Source organism: Rhodnius prolixus, unplaced genomic scaffold (genome assembly GCF_049639745.1).
Source record: "Rhodnius prolixus isolate KJV_2025 unplaced genomic scaffold, Rpr scaffold_11, whole genome shotgun sequence".
In the NCBI taxonomy this organism is placed as follows: domain Eukaryota; kingdom Metazoa; phylum Arthropoda; class Insecta; order Hemiptera; family Reduviidae; genus Rhodnius; species Rhodnius prolixus.
The window spans coordinates 12,504,610-12,527,165 of record NW_027411625.1 but is presented as its reverse complement, the minus strand read 5'-3'; the positions used below and the strand labels follow the sequence as shown (position 1 = coordinate 12,527,165).

General features: G+C 34.3%; 3 protein-coding genes across 7 annotated transcripts in view; 2 read left to right on the top strand and 1 right to left on the bottom strand.

The window, feature by feature from the left end:
• The window catches only part of gpp (DOT1 like histone lysine methyltransferase grappa), a 52,705-nt gene extending 43,240 nt beyond the window's left edge, over positions 1–9,465 (top strand). For both annotated transcript variants that reach the window (XM_074138382.1, XM_074138381.1), the window contains exons 15-21: positions 262–930; positions 2,256–2,423; positions 2,845–2,985; positions 3,063–3,184; positions 3,380–3,555; positions 6,536–6,904; positions 9,074–9,465. In XM_074138382.1, coding sequence (XP_073994483.1) covers positions 262–930; positions 2,256–2,423; positions 2,845–2,985; positions 3,063–3,184; positions 3,380–3,555; positions 6,536–6,904; positions 9,074–9,129 — 1,701 coding nt within the window. In that variant the 3' untranslated portion in view covers positions 9,130–9,465. The remainder of the gene's footprint in view (positions 1–261; positions 931–2,255; positions 2,424–2,844; positions 2,986–3,062; positions 3,185–3,379; positions 3,556–6,535; positions 6,905–9,073) is intronic.
• A 4,517-nt stretch (positions 9,466–13,982) lies between these two features.
• RpS27 (ribosomal protein S27) lies at positions 13,983–20,920 on the bottom strand. Its single transcript, XM_074138389.1, has 4 exons — positions 20,764–20,920; positions 19,140–19,248; positions 16,227–16,337; positions 13,983–14,153 (listed from the first exon to the last, which is right to left on the bottom strand). Exons 1-4 carry the CDS (start codon positions 20,767–20,769, stop codon positions 14,125–14,127), a joined length of 255 nt encoding a protein of 84 aa, XP_073994490.1. The 5' UTR covers positions 20,770–20,920; the 3' UTR covers positions 13,983–14,124.
• A 93-nt stretch (positions 20,921–21,013) lies between these two features.
• Positions 21,014–22,556, top strand: part of eIF2D (eukaryotic translation initiation factor 2D) — a 28,395-nt gene continuing 26,852 nt past the window's right edge. For all 4 annotated transcript variants that reach the window (XR_012461460.1, XM_074138383.1, XM_074138384.1 and 1 more), the window contains exon 1: positions 21,014–21,199. The gene's annotated coding sequence lies outside the window, so the exon portion shown is untranslated. The remainder of the gene's footprint in view (positions 21,200–22,556) is intronic.

The following is a 22,556-nucleotide window of genomic DNA, read 5'->3' as shown; positions in this document are numbered from 1 at the left end:
CTCCCGTAAGAGCAATTGCTGTGATCGTACAGATTTTCGAATTTAAGTTTTCACCAGAAGTACTTGTTTTGAGGTTTTTACTGTAAAAAAGTGGTTTTACAAATTTGTTTGTATGATAAAGTGGTGAATGTGTGGGGGGACGAATTATAGGTAAGTTACTTTACCATCATGCCACGAAAAAATGCAGATTTCTTTAATATTGCATTAAGAGAACTTGTGTGAATATGTTACATCAGATTTTTATTATTTTTATAATTTCAGGGAATGACAAAACAATCTTCAGGCGCAGTGAATGGGACTGCAGTGAACGGGAACGGTGTTCTGTCAGAAATGACTGAGAAATCTGTGAAATCTTCTCGTAAAGCACGCGACCATCGGCTGAGATCTCAAGACTGGCCAGATATACCTGATGTGGGTAAAATTGAGGAAGTGAATCCAGAAATATTGGCCCAGAAAATATTGGAGACTGGACGACAGATTGAAGCTGGCAAGATGAGAGAAACGGCTCGGAAGGATATTTCTAGTAGACTACAAGCTCAACAAGCAGCTGTCAGTATCAATTCCAGAACTGGTTCCCGTCCTGGCAACAATGGTTTAGAGCGCTGCTCTAATGTTACTAGTTTTTCGTCAAATCGTGCACAAGAACCGCCGAGGATCGCCAATTTTGAAGATCGCTTGAAAAGTATTATAACGACTGTACTGAATGAGGACCAACATGCTAGGACCCAGTACAAAGCTAATATGCAGCAGAACAATCAGCTACAGCATTACGGACAACAGCATCTTGGCGGTCATGCGCAGTCGAGCAGACGTCATCATGCGCAGTTGCAGCAGCTAATGGCTCCACTAGGACCGCCCCCACCACCACCACCACCACCACTACATGCGGCGAATCATGCACCAAGTATGCATCAGCCTGACTATACTCAGGTAAGTCAGCCTTTCTGAATATCTCAAAACAGGTCAAATATCTCAAACAAACTTTCTAACGTATTGTTAGTTTGAAATTCATGATGTTGAATGTCACCGTCCCATAGATTACTGCTTCGATTCCGGTGTAACATATGCCATCCATGTTTCGACGCCTGTGACAATTTGGCTTAAACAATCATCGCCTTTAAACGTTAGTTTTTGTGCACCTCAGTTAACATTTTCGGAGCCAGCGTGAACACAACTTTTGATAATTTAAGCGTCCAATCAGTTTCATAGAGAACACTTGACACTTGAGGAAACTCATTGGATAGTCTGTTCTTTTTTTCTTTTTCGTAACTTTCCGCACCACATCTTCAATACTGATTGAATAACAATAATAATTAAGTGTTTTATTTTTAATTAATATATACATAATCTTTTAACCAGAAAATCATATTTATACAAAGCATGGACAGCAGTCCATCTGCTTGACCTATTCAAATTCAATTTAAAAATTTACAATTTACAATGGCAGCCAGAACTTATCGCATAATTTCAGTTATATTCTAATAAATACCTTTTAAGCTTCTGTACTTCCATGCTCTAATATAATAATTATATAACTTATCCCAGTCACGACCACTTAAATATTCTATACACTCTGATTCAGTTAACGCTTTCTTAATAATGACTGAAGGTGGGCCCAATCTGTTCATGATGAACATTTGTGCTGCCATCTTTAAAAGCTCTAACCCATTTCCGTTCCATTCCACTGCTCATAATGTTTTCTTTATAAACTTCACTGATCTCACGATGAATTTAGCCGCTTTCAGATCTTACCTCTAAGAAAATTACAGCGCGTATTTCAAGTCGGCGCTATTTTTGATCGGCGGAAGCATTTTAAATACTCACAAACATAATAGTCTTTACTTTATGTTGCTTGGTAAAGGAAGTATTACGATCATTTCTAATTTTCGAAATATCCGTTTTGAGGTAGCCTGAATCATAGAAGAAATATTTTTATAAAATGTCATGTGTGTATGTGACTTTTGTGTTTATTAATTATCTCATGTTTCATTGATTTTTACCAAAACATTTGATACCAATGATCACAATTGGTTGCGGCAAAAATTGTAACTTTGGTGTCAGTTGTAAATGGATTCGATTGCTACATAAGTTTTATCGAATCATCAGCACTAGGTTAAGTGAGGAGCACAGGTACACATATGTACACAGAGGGTTGGTCTATCATTTATATTATTCGGGAAATTTTTTCCAGAAAAAATTCCTTGTATATAATGACTTACGAATGGCATAAAAAAAAATATTGTGTTCTTTTTCAGGTATCACCAGCGAAATTAGCTTTACGAAGGCATTTATCTCAGGAGAAGCTTGCTGCTACCCAACAAGGTATTGGATCTGCCATTATCAGCGGAGGAATTGTAGGCACTCGCACGATTGGCGATTTGGTTAGCGGTGAGATTGAAAGGACCTTAGAGATCTCGAACCAGGTAAATACTTTTTTAATCTTCCTTACTTTAAAAAGTGGACATTTTGAATCAGGTCAAATTTTCGAAATTTAGTTTTTATGCTTTTTGAGATCCTTGTGTAAGAAAACTTAAGGACAAGAAAAGAATTTCTCGAAAACAAGAAAAATCTCCAAAACTAAAATTTGATACTGCCAAGTTTTGGTATTATTTTCACATACATTCCTAAATTTTGACTGAAATCCAACATCTGGAAGAGAAAGTTAACGGATGCGATTTGTCTTTTTTAACGCGTTTAAAAAAGCCCCCCCCTGCGCCAAGTCAATAATCTGTGAAAATATTTTTAAAATTTTTTTTTTTAGTAATTCACCACTTTATAGGTGTTCCTCTAGACCTAACCTTGAAGTTATAATTATAGAAAGTCATGACACTACATTTTTTGCAGAGCATCATCAACGCTGCCGTAGACATGAGCACAACTTCCGGTACAGTGCTGAACATGCACCAGCCTGCAAGGTCGGACAGAGTATCTCCTTCGGCCGGACCCACTTACAGGCATCCACATCCTTCTCCGTCCTCTGTGCCAGTAAGTGTCTTGAATAACGCGGTTTTTAGGGCTCTCACAATAATCTTTCCAGAATTCAGCTAAATTTTCTGTTCCAGATATCCGGCTCCAACGGTTGTCGATATGGCCCAGTTCAACTGCCTAGAGCCGAGCTGAAACCCTACCACGAGTCATTTTTCGCTGACGTCAAACAGTACTCTAGAGAAGAACCTGTAGAAGGGTAAGACTGAAGAATATTCTTCTCAAACTGTTAAGGGTCAAATATACATACACTGTACTTTAGGAACAAGTGCTTCATAAGGTTAACACACTTGATAAGAACATATCTGGGAATAGTTTTGAAGACACTTCCACTAAATGAGCTCAGACAGTTGTCCTCCCTAATTTAAACACAATTATTTTACTGGTTGTACAGTTTGGCTGCAACATTGCACGCCCGAATCCTATCCGGTGATGAGGTGAAAACAGAGGAACCTGAAGTGAAGACAGAGCCCGGCCAGGGTGTAAAGCGGACCAGTCCGCAGAGTGTGGTGCAAGGCAAAAAACCTCACATGGACCCACAGGCGTTTCCATCGCCACAGCATGATCCAGGTAAGCTTAGGGGTTAAAGAACTCTTTAGTCATCTCAATCTTATTCATTATAGTGTATAGGTCTACATCCTATGTTATATTAAAGGGAACTTCAATAATGTTTTGGACTGCTTAAAGTTAGTTCGATTTACATATCTATTGCCTTTATAATATTGAAGAGGAGCTGTAAAATTGCCTTTAACTCCTTCAAGTCATTTGCAGATATAGATCTAATATTGTTTTTAAGGGATTAGAAAGATGGAAATATTTCTCTTCAGACCGATCTTCGGTCAGTTTCAGTGTGCTTGCTGGTTTAAATGATTAAAAGGCAGTTTTCAGCATTAAATTAATATGTAAACAAAAAAGAAAAAAATAATACGTTAATCACACTACAATTACTTCACAACAGTTCTTTAGTTCTCTATTGCTCGTTAAGAACTTAACAACCTAGACTAGGCTGACTAGGCTGTTTTAGCCTCTACGTTCTCGTCAGAATATTCTAGATCAATGGTTTCTTCCTTTTTTGTGCTAAACCCTCCTTTATTTAACATATTTGTTCCATAATCTGAGAGATTAGTAAGCATAAGATAGTGGATATCGTCTTCACCAGGAGTGTATTCGAATCAGTGTTGAGAGCGAACAGGAGTTTTTTTTAAAAGGAAAATGGATCATTTAACTTGTTGGGGAATGGGATGTATCGGGAATTATTTGGGTCTATTACCGTGGTTTAGGAATTTAGGACTTCAGGATTCAGGTGTCAGTGCAGCTTCTGCGGCCACGGGCCCATGTCTGAGAGCCATTTATCCCTCTCCATATTTTTTTTTTATATTATTTTCTATTGAATGAGTTGCAAAACTGGGTCCATTTTTTTCTCCTTTTTTTCTATATATTCTTTCACTTGCAGCAGAGGCTCGTTTACAATTTATAAAATTAGATAAATTGGGAGGTAATTTGAATTTTTTAAACATCTCTATATTGCGTTTTCTGGCCCTGTGGCAGTCCTCAACCTCCCAAGGTTTAGGGGGATAAACGGGCTTATGCTCTAGATGTGGCTTGTACTGAGGAATGGCATCTTCGGTAGCGTCAATAACTGCACGAAGTGTAGATAATTATTGTACGGATCTTGAAGATTAGATCGTTCGGAAAGCTACTGATTTGATAAGTGGTTATAACCTGTCCATTGGGCTATTTTTAGGTTACATTTTTTAATGCAATAAGGACGATTCTGAGCAGACTGAGTCTGTTCATCCACAAAGATTAGGATGCCTTTGTGATCCGATCCAAACAGTTCATCCATATCTCCAAATCAATCCTAGCAACAATTCATAAGAGCAAACAGATAAATCCAACCGCAGAAGAACGCCTGTCATGTTTTAATGTTGGAGTTCCGTCTTTTAGTATATAAAGGTTCTCTATATTAATGGCATGTACCAAATTAAGGCCTTCAACGTTGTCGTAGGAACATTTGAAGCTCTTATGGTAAGGGTAACATTGAAGATTTGAGAGTTCTCATTAAATTGGACCAGTAATTAGCCCTCATTTTGTGGCCAGGTGCTACAATCTGGTATCTCCATGATTGCTACGATTGATATTTCCATCACCATACAACTTATCTGCATTAGTATTTGCAGGCGGGGGCCCAGGTTCTCCATTATCCGCTGACATGTTCGCCAACAGAAAATATAAGGTATAGGGTTAAAAGTAAGAGTCTAAAAAAGAGAAATTAAAAAATTATTTAAAAGAAAATAAATGGAGTTCCGTCCTTAAATGCGAATTCAGCAAAAAACAAAATCAAAAATTAAAACATCTAAGTTTTAATTACCCAATCAACAGTTGAGCTTGTACGCATATAATTTAAAACAAAGATAATTTGAAGTATACATTTTATTTTGTCCTTAACCTTTTGCTCTTATTTATTTTCTGCCTGCATTGTTTCTAAAAAAGAACACAATTTTTGTCTCTAGTCGATAGTCGATTTGTGTCTCTGTAAATCTTCTTAGTTGCCGGCTATCTTTCCTTTGGGTTTGTTTGGTCTTTCAATCTGCTTGATGCGAAACTTTTTTTTCAAAGAGTAATGTGTGGATTTGGTCGAGTGTGACATTACATTTTTCAACTTCCAAATTTATTTTGAGCACTAATTCAAAGTTTCAAAAAAATGCTAGTGTAGTTTTATGTGTGTATACATATGAATTACTAAATTAATTTTTACTTTTTCTTTATCCCTGTAGATATTGTATCGTACTGATTTTCGACTTAATTACGGAATGTCGATTTTACAAATTAGTCAGTTGTGTATTTGTTTGTGTATGTGTTCGACATAAAAGGAAACTCTCGGTACGATTAAATTGGATATTGTAACCCCGTGCCGCTGGGTTGTGAACTACTGAAAGAACTACCAAGTATTATTATATCACCCCACTAATAAGATTTTTCAGTATTTGAGATTTACTTGACAAAGGTTTGTTAGATATCTATTTAACTTCTCACCCTTCTTGCACTCATGTTGAGCGGTAAATTTTATTTATCGTACATCACCCTCAGAAAAATACTTTTTAGGACAGCGATGGGGGGGATGGGGTTGAACTTCTTTCTAAAGTGGCATTCTAGTGTAATTTACTGCTTCATTATCGGTAATAATATGTTAAATACTTTTACATGAAAATTTAAATTTATTGAAAAGTCATTACATGAATTGCGATAAGCGCAAATAATGTGAGTGCGGCAAGTTTTTATTTATTTTTAAGGATCGTTATGTTATTTCTATGTGATTTCCTTAGTTTTTATTGGTTTTATATTCTCGCTTCTAAATTTTGGAAAAGGCTATCGTACTTAATTATTTATTTATGTTCTTAGTCAAACGGACGTAATGGATCTTGAACGTCATAAGATGAGGGATACCTGTGTTTTGCTTGGTTTGGATTTTGTTTGTTTTCCAAAACAGTTTTTTTTTTGCTCCACTTTCAAAATAATAAAAATAATAATGTCATTTATTTCTTGACAGGCTTAGAAAAATGGCAGGACAAGATCAGCTCAGGATTTGATAGGTTGGTGGCGTTTGCCTCGACAGAGTTGGACAAAAGGCGGCGTAGCACAGACGGAGGTGTATCATGCAATACGAGTCCTGATTCTGGTATTGGGCATTGCGAACGGAAAAAGGCTACCGGTAGTATGTCACCGGTTTGTGTCTGGGGCACCGGAAGTGAATCACCACCTGTGTTGGCCGGCCCGCCAAGAACCCCTTCGCCAAGTTGTTCACCTCCGCCACCTTTACTTCCGTTGGACGGACCTTACCCACCGGCAACATCGCCACCCACACATCACCATTTCAAGAAGAAATTTTTCCACCACAAGGCCAAATATCGACCTAAAGGTAAACATTTTGGTTGGCCACAGTCATGGTCCTGAACTTATTTTCAACCACGCAGGAGCGACTTTGCTTTTTATCTAAACTAAACTGATTCATTTCTCAAAGTTCAAAGCTACTGCATCTTAAACGTTTTAGCTTACGACAACTTTACAAAATGCTAATACTTAAACAATTGCTTCTATCAGAGTATTTCAATTGATTTCATACTCACACACACACACACACTTTATTTTAGGTTGTAAAAATCACTTAGACGTAAACACAGAACTGCCAAATAGACTCTAGTGCTGTCTACAATGTGTTCTCAAAAGAAATTAAAAAAATATCTGGTATTAGTAAGTGAGACACTCATACGGAGTTACTCTTCCTGCAGCCAGGTTTGAGTTCATTTACTAAATGTAGCGCAATAAATAAAACCAACCAGTTTGAGCCACATTGCCTGAGCTGGACTCCAGTTTTAAAAGCAGTCACAGACTCAATTCACTTCCAGAGCTACGTTTGCTCGCTAATCTAATTTCCACTAACTTCTTCAGCTCGGTTAGAAAACATTGTGAAAGCTAGAATAAAACTCTTTTATGAGCTGTTTGATTATGTGACTGTGGTCACAATTATTTAACACTAGTGATCATATGCTATGCCTGTTGTTAGCTCCTAGAACAACCGCAGCAAGTGGGTATTTCGCGAGTGTTTCACGCCAGATATAATAATAATAATAATAATATTTTATTTAATTAGATTATCTGATAAATAATTTTTGTGTGTATATTGCAAATTAACTAAATTGGCAAGACATTTCTAAATACTTAAAGGTGTCTGTGCAAGTTACCAACTACTGCATTTAGTCTTAACGATAAATTTTATTTTATTTTTTCATTTATTATAATTATTTTTGTAAATATTATGAAATTTTACATGTATTACACTGCCAAATATTAAATACAAAAAACTAAAACGGTTAACTTAAAAAAAGTATAAAATGAAATATTCTTATTTGTATAAAAAAAAGTTTTCTTTTTGATTGTCCAGTACAAAGACATCTTAAACTATGTTTAAAAAATATTAATGTGAAGGTTAAGTTAATTTGTCAAAGATAATTATTGTATGGTAATTGTGAGATATGATGGGACTATATGAGATAGTAACATCTGTCATCCTTGAACTAATATTGCGTCATTCTTCCTGGCAGCATTATATTATCCTTGATTAGGCAGTTTACTCTAATTTTTAAGTTATCAATCACCGGGAAATTTACCAGCTTAATATAATTCAGTAACCTTGCTCATAAGAGTAACTTGAAGCTCTGTAGGGTGACTCGGACATGCCGGGATAGAGGTAGTTAGAGTGCGGACCAGTTGGCGATGGGTCCTTAACATCGTTCAGCGGAGCTTGAGCCTGTGGTTGATGTCAAGAAACAGGGAAATTAAAGATTAGAGATTTAAAGAAGCGATAAGGTATATGGAACGGTAACTCGCATTTATCAAAAGGAAGTTTGCCGAGAGAACAAAGTTTCTACTTTCGCAGTACAAAGTTTCGATGTGGATTTGCTGTGTCCGCGCTTGGCTCGCCAGAATGTTGTGATGAGAGAGTTGTGAAAATGGTGTATCACTACTTAGGCCAGTGTGCCAGTTTTACTAACACTAGGTTCAGGAGGGATACATACTAGACAATCAGCTCGTGGTACCGTCACTTTAATTTTTAATGGCCGTTTTAATGGCCTAAAATAAATGTTCAAAAAAATTTAAAGTCCGATTTATCATTACTGCTATATGCTTAGATGGAGAAAGCAGCAAAAAACGCAGGTATGGATAAAAACACAAAAAGCCGAAGAAGAGTTCTTTCCTCTTTAAAAAGATCGTTGAGATGAATCGTCCAAAAATAATGTTAGTCCAATATTTTCGCATGCCATAATAAACTTACCAAAATTATATGATATCCAAATCAATGTTATATTTATTGAATAACTATATGTTAGTTGAAATCGTAAGATTAAAGAAAATATCTAAACTGCCGTATGAGGAAGTCGTATGTATAAGTCCTATTGACGTCCAACTTTTGAAGCCACGAAGTTGGTCCTACATTTTTTTTACTTTTCAATACTCTGTGGAAAAAGTATAAAGATGTTTTTATGTTTCATTTGTTGTTGTTTTGCTGACCCGTGCATTTGCTCGATAGAGCCGGAGCCTTGCTACTCTGCTAGGAAGGAGGTGACAATTTGGACAAGGCTGTGACCAGACAATGTTTTATCCCCGTCAATATCTTCACAATCACTCAAGGATTTGTATATTAATAATCTTAAAAAAAAAAAAAAAAAAAAAAACTTATGGAGATTTTTGAATAGATTCCATATCAAGAATTTATTATAAAAATATGAAGATGTTTTCTGTTATTAGATATAATGTGTGTAAAGGGTGTTTCTCTATTGATAAAAAAAATACAGTAACACTTGATAAACTTATTTGTGTAAGAATGTTTTAATTTATTTTAAATGTAAGCATTATATTTGGGATGTGGGAAGAAACTTATCTCTTTACAGTAAGAAATAATTAAAATAAACATGATTTGCATCTTTTTATTAAATTAAAAAAAATATTTTAAACCATTTCCCACTTCTCCATCACATTCCTGTTTTAGCCCAAATTTAGTCATGGCTAATGTGGGCCAGCCGCCGAATCTTCCAAATTCTTACCACTTCTACAGAGAGAAGTAAGTACTTGTAGAAATGAACATAATGAATTCATGTATATATACACACTCACAGAGGACAATAAACTATTTGAATGAAGCTACAGTAACGCTTTTTAATCTACAATTAATCTGAATACATTTACTTAATAAATTATTGAATATATGAACAAACATACATACGCCGCATGGGCGGACAAGAAAACTCGCAGGTCAGTGCGAGGAAAACTAGGTTTTTCTAAAAACTGTCAAACTTAGTCTGAACTCCAGCAAGTGCCAACTCTAATGACAAAATAATAAATAAATAATCATTTCAAAAATAAACACAGCTGTTAGTTAAACATAAACCTAGCAACTTGTCCTACTTCCACTACACAGTTACACTACCAAGTGTAACTAAATTAGTTAAGTGGCAGAAGCCTCACATCGTGGGGTGTAACAAAAGACCGCGTTTACCTCTTTAATTTAACTGAATTATCACATTTTTATGACAGTATTTCGTCGAGTTTTGACCATAAGAGTTGATATAAAAAATTGAAAACATTTTTTGAATTCGGGTGGTATTGAAGCATTTTAAAAAATAACTAAAGATCGAGAACATTTTAAAGTTGAGAACAATGCTTCACGACTTCGTGTTGCACAGTATTAAAAATTACAATTACAATTTTTTAACAACTTGACGTTCTTGATGCAATAAGTATTGGCTGTAATTAGACATATACTTTACTGCCACTTGTTTGTTATGAGTCTGGTACAGTTAGATGTTCAGTTCGAACTCAAAAATAAATGAAGTATAAAAGTTGAAATAAAAGAGCTATCTAATTTATCATGGTAAAAATAATCTACAAAATTAAGGAAAGAGAAAGAGTACGATAATTATTGACCAAAGAAACGAAATTTCAATTAAATCTATGAAATTTTAAGAAATAAAACACCCTTTCAACACACATCATTTTATTAAAGATTCAACTGATTTAAAGATATTCGTTAAGAGCACAATTATTACAAAGAATGAAATCTCTGAAATAAATTAGGAAGAGTATTACAGTCAAAGCGTTTAAATTAAAACCATTAAATTCTAAAAATAAACCGTAAAACACCGAATAATTTTACTCATCATTTGACTAAATACAAACAAATTCGATAATGCTTTTGAAAGTATTACTTCCATTCTCAAAAATCAGTTTTTTTAATGTATTACATACGTAAATTTTCTCAAGAGCTAAAAACATAAATCGGGCCCACTATTAAGCGTTGTTCTTGATACATCAAGTTGAGACTTTTATGTTTATTCTGCCGGGTGAAATCTGATGGGCCTACGGAATCAGCAAGAAATCTGGCGTAAATTTTTATCTCGTTTAACTGTAGATTATTTCTTTCTTAAATACGTAATCTTATTTTCTAATTCTATTCGCTCCAAAAGAAGTTCATCCTCAATAACAAATCTGAGTGACTTAACGTCAGTAGCTTGCTTCATCTTTGTACTGTCAGACTTAAGGGTATCAATTTCATTGGAGAGATCAGAAATGCATATTATGAAAATAAGTGTCTTTACAGCTTATTATAGTTAGAACAGGGTTGTAGTTGATGAATATCAGGGTTCGATAAAATCGATTGTAAAAGGCACATTTTTGAAGGTGTTAAGGAAGATAAAACTAACTCATTCAGATTTGATGTTGGGGATAAACTTATTTTGGAGCGTATAGTATTCGAAAAGTAGATGAAACAACACATAGATCAGCAAGTTCTAAAGTTAGTAAATACTGCAGGTGCACTGATTAAATTTCCTTGACAGTAGAGCCATCACAAACTACCAAAATTCAACAGAAAATAGGTAAAGAAAAGTCACTGACTACCCTATCTCTCTTTCTCACAGGACCGACAAAACACAACGCTCCGTCAAATACTAATACTATACTTGCCTATCCCATAATTTTCACCAATTATCTTTTTAGAGTAGGCTGCAATGCAAAATTCACACAGCAGAACTGTAAGGTAAATCCTAGCAAAAATTCGAATAACTTAAAAAAAAATGTAAATGAAAAAAGCTAATCAATTAGATTTAACATATAGGTCAGCCCTATCTCTATTTAATCCTTTTACTGCTTGGAACGGTGCCTAAGACAAGTTGGCAAGTATGCATTGCAGTGGAGACCTATGAGATTTAAGATCATGCGCCACTATCATACATCACCTTTCCAAAATTCTGGAGGTGGCCAGCAAATCTTGTTTTTAGATCTACTATTGACGACAAGTACTTGTCCCTTGGATTCTTGATGCAACGGATTTAGACGCAGTCAAGGTTGTTTTCTTTCTAATGACGCTCCACGTCAAGACTGACAATTTAAAGTTGATAGAGACACCCCAAGTAAGATACAAACGCTATTAATAAATATCAGAATGAATACATGGGTTTTACAGCATTGGAACTTAAGGAGGGGAGTCTGCCCTACGCAAGTAAGCCCTCTCTAAAACTACTATTACTAATATTTCTATAACGCTTAGTCCAATTTTAAAAAATTTAGCTCGAAGAAGTGGTTAAAGCACTCCTTCGAGATTTTAAAGTGATATTATGCTCTTACATCTACTAAGAGGAAGTACTGCAATCGTTCAAATTATCGATGCCTGAACGTCAATGAATTGTCATTCGATTCGAAATTTTATGCGGATATAGCTTTTTTGGATCTCGACATCTACAATATTAGAATCGGAGTTCGCCCCACATTAGGTTAGGCCCCTTTTAATGATCATAACCTTCGACGAATTTTGTTAAAATTTGGCAGGAAGTAGTGGTTCCAGATTTACTGTGCGGCAATAAAGTGCCATCCTATTCTTACAGCTACTAAAGAGAAGTATTGCAATCGTGCGTACTTGAAGTTTAATTTATATTTGCATTTTATGGAGAAGTACTGTAAACGTCCCTTAATTTTTCTTACTCCTCTTAAAAGGAAGTACTGTAATAGCAGTTTAATTTTGTTATTTACAGTACAAATATCTTCTTATTTTATTCAAAACGATTTCCCAAGTAATTTTTTTTGTGAATTCTTTGGAGACCGAACTCTAAGCATCCTTTTAAAAGACCTCTCCAGTGGTACGTTACGGTTCCAACTGAATACCATATCAGGTTATAACGGAAGTATTGCTTATTTGAAATGTTAAGAATATCGGTAAAGCAGATATGTAACTTTGCAGAACAAACAAAATAAAAATTATTCAAAAGGTACAAAAATCTCCTTAACAAAAACTTACAGTTAAAAAAGTTAAGTATAAGTAAGTAGTTAAGTAATTGCCTATTTTTTTCAGGCAGGCTTTACGTCCAACTACCAATTAGGTGTCCTGGACGAAGGCGACTAGCAAACATGTTTTACTGTAAATTTCTTTTATTAACCATTAAATAAAATCCAAGCCTAAGACCGGGAATCGAACCCAGTACCACAATAAATATTAGTTTCGCAGGTCTCGCCTCTAACCGTTCGGCTAGCGTGCGCCTAAAAAAAAAAAGTCAAGTATAAGGGTTGATTAGAAGCCAAAAGGTACACAAATCAGCTAGTACCCATTATTTCATTATTCTTCATTGATATCATTTAAGTAATTTTACTGCATTAACTTTTCATTAATTTTTTTTTTTAATTTACTAGATGTCAAGACCCTTTGCGGGCCATTTTCATCGACAAAATATTTGTTCAAGAAGCACGCTTTTAACTTAGATTGACTGTAATATCTAATAATCTATAATAATCAAACTATTAATCACAGGTTAAAAAAAATACGTTATAAAAAATTATAAGTCTAAAAAATAGATTAACTTTTTAAAAAAATGCTTACACCAACAATGATTTTCTTCTTTTAATTAATTTTATTTTTTAAATGAAATAGTCGGTTTAGGTTCATTCTTCGATTAAATTGATTGTTACTTTACTTAATGTAGTGGTCAAGCATTAAAAATAATAGGTAATAATTCACCTTAGTTAATATTAAATAATATAGTATGCTTCAACGACATTCTTATTCTAGAAGTTCTTCTTACAATATTGTATATGCAGGGTGAACCAGTAAGTAATGTCCGTCCATAGACCTACTGTGTGTTGTATACATCTAAAGTGGAGTTCAATGACGTATTGGCCAACTTCATATTTTCCACTGTTCTTGAGTGAAGTCACTTTAATTTTTTTTTTCTAAAATCATTACTTTTTTCCAATAAAAATGATATTAATCAGAAAGTTTTAGTCCGAATTCGATTCTGATGAAACGGTTAGAAAGACAGATGAATTTTCTAAAAATTGATACCATTTTTAAGCATAAGTTATTCTCCAGCTCAATCTTCCTCCGGATGCTGGAAAAATAAAATTAATTGAAATTTTTAAGAAGATTTACAAGAAATATATTAAATTAAAGAATATATTTTAAAAAAATTTTAAAATTTTTTTATTGATTTTTTTTTTAGTATAATTTCTTTATTACAAATGTATTATTTATTTTTTTATGTTTTTTTTTTGTATTTTGACATTCATTGTTGAAGAAGGTCGTGCGTATTTAACTCGTCACTGCTGTTTTCTTCTAAACGAACATCCTGTAACAAATCAGAAATATTTAAGAATTAAATACTGGATCACAAATCACTTTGTGCATCACTTTATTTTTGAAAAACAGAATATTTTTTAAATCCAAAAAAGTAAACGTTAAAACAGTCCTTTAAATTGAAGGTTAAAAATTAAACAAAACTGATAAGTTAGGAACAATAATGATAGGTTAGACAGATACTAAGAACTTTAATCATAAGCACCTGGTTCAGATTATATTAAAAGCTATTATCATTTTATCGTAAAGTACTTTTCTACGGATCAGTAATTTTTGGCCAGCAAAAATTAAACTAAAATTTTAACTTTTTGGGTTGGGCCTAAGTTAAGCAAAGTTTCAGGTAAACACTTATAGATTTCTGATTAGATTTGAAAAGGTTTCTTTCTAATTTGATTGTAAGTGCAGCGCACAGATATCTCTTTTTCTACACCTAAACGTATGGGGATTTTCTTGCACAAATGCGGCGCATTAATAAACGTTACAGCAGTGTAGTGCGAGAAACTACGGAAAAAAGTTGCGGGATTTTGTATTCTTTCTCATGTTATTCTTCCATCTTATCCTGTGACTTGAATACGCCACCTAGCTTGTTGCGCATTTACTCCCCACGTCAGACCGTAGGTTATGACTGAAAGGAAGTGTGAAGTAGGTTGTCTTAAGTTCTCTCTCAAATAACTGTCTACTTAATTTCTTGATTTTTATGTTTTCAATTAATAATTAATTTTAATTTAGTATCCAGTCATATAGATATCTAAAAGAACATAACTTCTTTTAGAGAGAAAACAAGTCCTGTTTTTCAAACTCGTTCATTTTAAACGATGTCATTACTACATTCGACTACCTGGGTTTAATGACGAATTCTTAGTACTTTTTTTACTACAGAAGATTCTCGCCAAGGCATGCACATTTTACTATCTCTAAATTATCGATGCAAGGTACGTCAGTTACATGGATCACGAAAAGCAGAGGCCCATAGTCAAGTTTGCGGAACTCCATTTGTTGCTTACATTTTATTGAGTTTTTGGCCGATAACAATAATTTTTTGACTCACTCTAGTGAGGAGTGATTTAAATAATTTCAGAGCAAGTTTTTTTCTACATTGGAGAATAAGTTATTAATTAACAGATCAGTGATGTAGTGTCAAACGACTTGGAGAAATCAAGAAAACTGGAATCATTCAGTTTACTTTCAATCGCTTGACGCCTACGGTCAAAGAGTGATTCAAAGACCTAATCTAAAGGTGTGCCTACATTCCTGAAGACGGATTGCTTAGGCCTATTTAACTGAATGGTTATTACATATCTAGTACCAAATCCAAATAATGTCTTTCAATCCAATATTGTTTTTACTCAAGTTTTTAATGACTTTTGTAAAAAATTTAAATAATGACGATAAATGATAATTTTTATTATCAGTCAGTAATTTTTACTGCCTTCTTTTTTATAAAGAGCAATAATTCTATTTATGCTAGTAAAGGACCATTAAAGGACTGGAGTCGTGGAGTACGCCACAAATGTGACGATTTATTACTAATAACATTAGTTAGAATAAAATTGGTAAAAAGAGCAAAATTTCCAAAAAGATTGTTTAAAAGCTGTCAAAATACAATGACTGTAAGTCAATACATCTACAAATTTACAGGGCAACAAAATTGAATGAATACAGATAAAAAAAGTTTACTAAAACAACTAAACTGAACTAAAACTGGATGCCTTTTAGTGTGCGTGAATTGGAAATAGTATTTTAAGGAAATGAAAAAATTTAAGATGTCGGGAAAAGATCGGATACTCTACTAATTTTTAAAAAAAGTCCCGGAATGTTTATGTTTTTTGACACTTTTTTTTGGGACATTTTTAATAGAATTTATGATCTAGGTGATCCACCACTAGAAAGCTTTAAAGAAGTAAATCCACTGGATTAGTAAGGCGTCATTAATAGCAAATAAGGGGCATTATTTTCAGTGAAGCATGTGGCAAAACATTTGGCAGGACTTAAGGAGGCCTAAATTGAAGTTGTACGTTATAAGCTCGCCTGAAAAAAAAACATAATAGATAAGGAAAATATATACCTTCCGTTAACCTCGCGCGGCCACCTGTGGGTTGACACAGTATCGTGGAGCAACCAGCGCACACCACCACACTCTGGGCGTGGGAAAAAACTGTGGTAATTTTGTAGCATCCTGTGAGAGAAAAATACGGTTAATGATTTGGTGCGAACACACCCAGTTTCCACTAACAAATACAATATTAATTTAACTGGCAAAGCTTTCATTTAACCATGAACTTTGATGGATTTAAATGCATTACTCTCTTCTTAACCTAAGTTCCAGGCTGAAATTTATTTCATAAGTTTATCTATTCGTTGAATTTCGAATGTGAGGTCTCTCATCTCCTCAAATAGGGATTTGTATCAGTCAAGACAGTCAGGACCAAATTGTTGTTCTTTTAACTCAAATTAGTACTGAAATGTCACAATGTGACACTGGAAGAGCGATCTTTCAATTAAGGTTGTTCTTGTAACTGAGAGACAGGTCATATGGAGAACTCAAGGAACGAGAAAATGGACGAACTGGCAAAATCGGCCCAAATCACCTTTATCGGTCCTAAAAGACAATTGTTAGCGTGTCGTTTGGCATATGTATGTCGAGCTTTCAGGCGTAGACAGCCTCGCATACCACTCATCTTTATAAATGAACTCGGAGGATAGCCTACAAACTAAGATGTTGCTTCTAAGTCCGTCCAGGGCTGATATTGTAAGGAGATATTGTAGTAGGGTCAGACTTAGCTGCTACTTAGCTACAACTACTCTTAGCAATGTGGTTTAAAGAGTCCTCTCTACAAAACGCAGATCAAACCACAAAAAAAGTAGGAGGTTGTAAGGTAGAGAAAGAAACTTCCACTCATTTATCTTATGGGGATTGATTAGGTGTGAATTCGGTTAGATTCATGAACTTTAGTCGAAAAGTTGACGGAGAAAGAGCTTAGGCTGTTTCTCCATAAGGAAGTTGTTTGATTTGTGGAAAAAGATATACTTTTTAGTCGGCTCAAATCCAGGTCTAGACTTTTGTCTTAGACTCAGCTTGTGTGTTGTTTTTACTTTTTTTAGGAGTAATTAATTTCCCTCTCAGAACTATACTCGTAACAATTTTTACGGGGAAAGAGGGGATGTATAATGAAAGTGACATTCTGATTACAAGCAGTTAATAAGTGCACCATACGAGAATACAATTTCGAGAAAAGTCCAAAGAACTTATGAAAATATACTGCGAAATCGCACTACCGGCCAATTAATTTTTCCTCTAATTCGAAATTCGAGTAATGCTACTATTACTTGGTACCTAATCAGAAACTGGACGTAAAGCCATCTGTAAAAATAGGCATTACTTTACGTGATACAACGAAATTCACTTAACAGTAACTGGTTTTAAAGAGGCACTTTAAAGGAAAATAACATGTCTCCAACTAAGGACAATATTCCTGGGCAAAAATGTTAAAGATACAAGTGATAACCATTTAAAAAAAGAAATAGTACACGAAGTTTAACGTAAATCGAGAAAAACTGAAAAATCGCAAATGTTTCGGCCGAAACCCAAGTATCAGATGCGCGTACAGCAACAAATCGGAAGTTAAGGCTTTCCGCACAAATTCGTTTTTAACATTTCACACACACATTCGGACCTTGCTATTAAAAAAATATTTCGAATTCAGGGATTCTAAAATACATGTATTTCCCAATAAATTTACACGATAATTACAACTACTGCGACACTCCCTTCTAGAAGGAAATCTTGATAATATTCAAGTCCACAAGTGATCCAAAAAAGTTGAAAAGTGGCAGTGTGAGTTGGAGGTTCCAGTTGGTAAAGAAGTTACAAGAATTAGGGTGCACTGGTCACCAAATATAAAGAATGTTGCAGATAAGAGGTTGGGTGGTTAACCACCAAAAGCGGTTAAAAGTTTAACTAGGCTCATCTCAGACCTGCTATAATCTTTAATCAGCCTTTCTTCTTTTAACACATGGTGTTCGAAACGTTAAAAAAATTGTTTTTGGCCCCAACCAACTACTGCAGTTTGTATTTAAATAGATGATCTGACCTGGACATTTGGAAATAAGGCAGAATGTAAGATATATATGGGATAATTAAGCTTAAATAAAATCTGTCTAGAAAGCACAATGACAGATGATTTCCCCTAGTCGTATAACAACTACTTACGAACCATTCGCTAAGCCGGATGCAATCTGCTCAAAATAACCATTTGTTATGACACTACATTAACTATAAGCAATCACCGTATTTTAAAAAAATTCTTCGGAAAAGCCATTTTATGAGAGCTCTGGGAGAATGGTGATACGGCCAATTCTCTAACCGTCATTCTATAACACTACGCGTACATGAAGTTAACAATTGAATTTGCTCCTAATATTTCTTAACATTACTGAAGTGTCACTTCACTAGTTTTCTTACTGTAGGCACAGACGGGTCTACTTAAAGCAAATAAGATTTTGTCAAATCAAGTACCGCTGTATTAAAGCAAAATACGCAATATTGAAGCAACTAATATTCTAAGCCTATGCATTAAAAAAAATAAGCGTTTAGATTTACTCAATACCCTATCAAAACAAGGGACAATATAAAGTGAACCTTGCAATATATTTAATGGAACTGAGTGTTCCATTGTTCCAGCAACGAATTTGCTGTATTGAGGTGAATTTTATAATCTTGAAGGAACTAAATATTGTCCATCCGACTGTTGCTGTGAAGAAGAGAACCTTGGAATATTGAAAGCAATTAAGCATTAAGATCAACTAAGTATTTTAGAACACGAGTTCCCTTACAGATGTGAACTCAGTAATATTTAAAGGACTTAAGCATTTTGTCAAAATGAAAAAATGTGCAATATCGAAAACAACTAAATATTTAGAAAGTTTTACAACTAAAGATTATTAGACTTCAAAAATCAATTGTTGATTGCAACTTTACCCGGGCACTTTACATCCATAAAGTATGAATTGGGATGTTGTACTAAGCGCTTTAACTTGTGCTTCCTCTTTTCTTCTAATGGAGAAGGATGCAGCAAATCTTTAGCCAACTGAAACATAAATGGGATATATTTTAAACCTGGAGTACAGAAGACTATAAAAGAACTTAGTGTAAGCCTATCTACTTTAATTTTCTTTCATAAAGAAATCAGCTTTGGAAGTTGCAGATGTAGGAAGGAAAATGGAGTAGTGGGATAATCCTGCTGATCCGGACAAATCAGTGTCCCATCGGCTGACAGCAAGAAACAAACTGTCATCTGAGAATAGTGCTATACCAATTCCTTGCTACAAAGTATTTGTGTCAGAATTTCAGGGAAAGAGATGTGAGCCTTGAGGTAAGATAAAGTCGGGAGTCTTAGGTTCCTTGACATAACTGTTTTAAGAGAGAGAGAATGAATTTCGAAAAAGCACTTGCAAACGGATACCATACATATAACCATGCATATGTACTCGCACGGTTACTGTTCAATACCCTTAAAAAGTGAAACCGGCAAAAATGCACAGACAATTGTTACAACCCTACACATTAAGACATTTCTCGAACAATTAGTCGCTCATCTAGGGCAACTTAAGACATTGCCAGTTCTGTAGCAACTTTATTTCAACCTATGCTAAAATTTAAGAGAAGTTGGCAGGTATGCATAGTACGAGAATACTCACATCTCTTTCCCTGAAATTCATACATTCGTAGTAGCAGCTTGTTGAGGTTTAGTTCCCGCGCCACTATTTTACATCACCTTTTTACCTTTCCCTGAGCATTGTGATGCCCATCTCACCATTCCTCACAATGTCAGTTCTGCAGCAAGTACACCACAAATACTTAGCATTTGATACGAAAAAAAAAAACCTGAACAAAGCACATGACAGGCTGCTATAAACCTGTCTTTCTTTCTAAAATCCTATTGCTACAATCAAATGTTTATAAAACCAATTTGTGGAAGTACACTGGGCAAGAGAGAGACCTTAACCTTTGAATTTAACATAAAGAATAGTGAAGCTCCACCAGCTGTACACTGCTTACAATTTGAATTCAGAAGTAATGTGAACAGAAACATTTTAAAAGTCTGAAGATGGTTTATGTAAACATCAGGTGTATAGGTTTTAAAGCATCATGAACTTTCTTTGGTACGAAAAATCTTAGTTCATAATAATAAATAAGGGTGATCCCCACATAAATTATATGTTAAGAAAAATATTTGAATGTTTAAAACCCGGTTATCAAATAATAATTTCTTAGTTCCCGAATCGTACATTTTGATCTGCCAAATAAATACCTACTCAATAACATTATCTGCCAATTTAATTAATTTTTAGCTCCGCAGAATACAATCACTCTTAAAAACATGAATAATGTAATAAATCTAAAACAAAATATTATATAATAATTTTTTCCCTAGTAACATCACAGTGCAACATGTGACTTCAAAGTATTGTAGGGTTAAAAGAAAACCGACAGTTTCTACTTTAAAATAACTAATGCAAAATATTATAAAAATAAAAAGAAATGTAAAATCAATCACCCTGATAATTCTGAAAAATTATTTTTAAATTCAAAATTAACTTACAGGCATGATGACAACAATCAGTTTCTAACAGATACACGAAGTTTTATTCCGTGCTTAAAAGAGAACCTCAATTGTAATGGACTGCATGTACCACAAATGCCATGTGTATATGGTAAGTTATAATTTTATTTTATTTTTTTTTAAATTTATTTATTGCTGAAATAAATTAATTTAAATTAAATAACAATGATTAAATTAATTATAAAATATTTTTCCTTGAAGCAACATTTGTAATCAAAACTATTTATGGTAGGCTATATTTAGGTTATATTTGTCTTGATATTTTAAATGTAATTATGTACTTTGTTAAAAACTATGTTTGACTTTTAACTAAATTGATTGCAACTAAGTTTCAAATTGATTTTATAGAGAAATTATTTTAGTGTTCAATTTTTCGAAAGAAGACTATAAAAAGTTTATCTAAAGATATTTGTTGGTAAGTTTGTTTTTGAACCATATCTTATATTCGCTTACATTCTAAAAGGATTACTCAAAGGAATGATCAATTGAAAGAAACTCGTGTGCTAATTTGGTCAGTGGAGATTTAGTGAATTCACCCTACTCAGTATTGTGGTACATGGTTTGCCACATTTACTAAATCAGTGGCAGCCCTTAAAAATTGTTTAGTCCTTGAGGCTTGTCAGTTGCTTAAGACTAGGTGTCCCACAGAGATATTCATATTTGATATTTTTTTCCTTATCGTGGCTAATAGCCCTCAACTCCTGTTTCAAGTCTTCGAAGAGAGAAAGAGCAGGCCTTCATTGAAAAAGAACGATTGCTCCCTACAAACTGAACATTACAAATTTAAAAAAAAAAAAATATATTTTGAAGTGAACAACACAAAAAAAAACCTTTAATTTGCGCTCATAAGTTAATTTTAATACGCTTCTCCGTATTCTGTTTCTAAAGACTTAAATAATAGATAGAAGAAAATTAAGTAAAATTATATTAGTCCCCACGGAACCTGAGATTCAATCAGTCGAGTAATGGAAAGCAGGCATTTGATAGACACACAGAGAACCTTTCGCGATTAGTAATTAGTAATTTGGAGTAATTTGAAGAAAAACTTCAAAAGGAAGGTCTGTTCTGTATTTGTGGCGTCTGCTCAGTTTTCCAAACTCTCCAAGTAGCTTGGCGTAATAGTGCACCAAAATTATTTTTCTGTTAACTTGCATATACTAGCCATACACGGTAAGCGCTCTCTCTCTCACAATGTTTATGGAAACATTCCTTGATCCGAGCCTTCCCTAAAACTAAACATCCATCCTCACTAAAAGATCTGCGTCCTATTTCATTGCTGTCTGCTGTTTCTAAGCCTTTGGAAAGAATGGTATGCCATCAGCTTAAGGAATACTTGGAAAATAATAATCTCATGGATCCGTTACAATCCGGTTATCGTGAGTGTTACAGTACACAGAGTGTGTTACTAAAAGTTTCAGACGATGTTTGATTTTACAAAGGCTTTTGAATCAGTTAGTCACACTCTTCTTCTAAAAAAATTAAAATTATTGGAATTTTCTGATGCAACTCTTAGATGGTTTCAATCATATTTGTGTAATAGAAAACAGTCCGTTGTCTCTGGGCATGGAGATTATTCATCATGGGAACCAGTTTATTCGGGTGTACCCCAAGGTTCTGTTCTAGGTCCTCTTCTGTTCTCTCTGTATATCAACGATATCTCATCATCTATCAAGCATTGCAAATATAGTCTATATGCAGATGATTTACAGATATACCTTCATTGCCCATTGTCTGAATTAGAACAGGGTATAGCCCAAGTCAATTCCGATGTT

Excerpts from the sequence above, each read along its gene's own strand:
- RpS27 (XM_074138389.1), bottom strand. Across the intron at positions 16,338-19,139 it reads TATGGATGTAAAGTGCCCGG|GATGCTACAAAATTACCACA; the intron begins GTAAAGTTGCAA and ends TTTCTCTCACAG. Across the intron at positions 14,154-16,226 it reads CCGCGCGAGGTTAACGGAAG|GATGTTCGTTTAGAAGAAAA; the intron begins GTATATATTTTC and ends GATTTGTTACAG.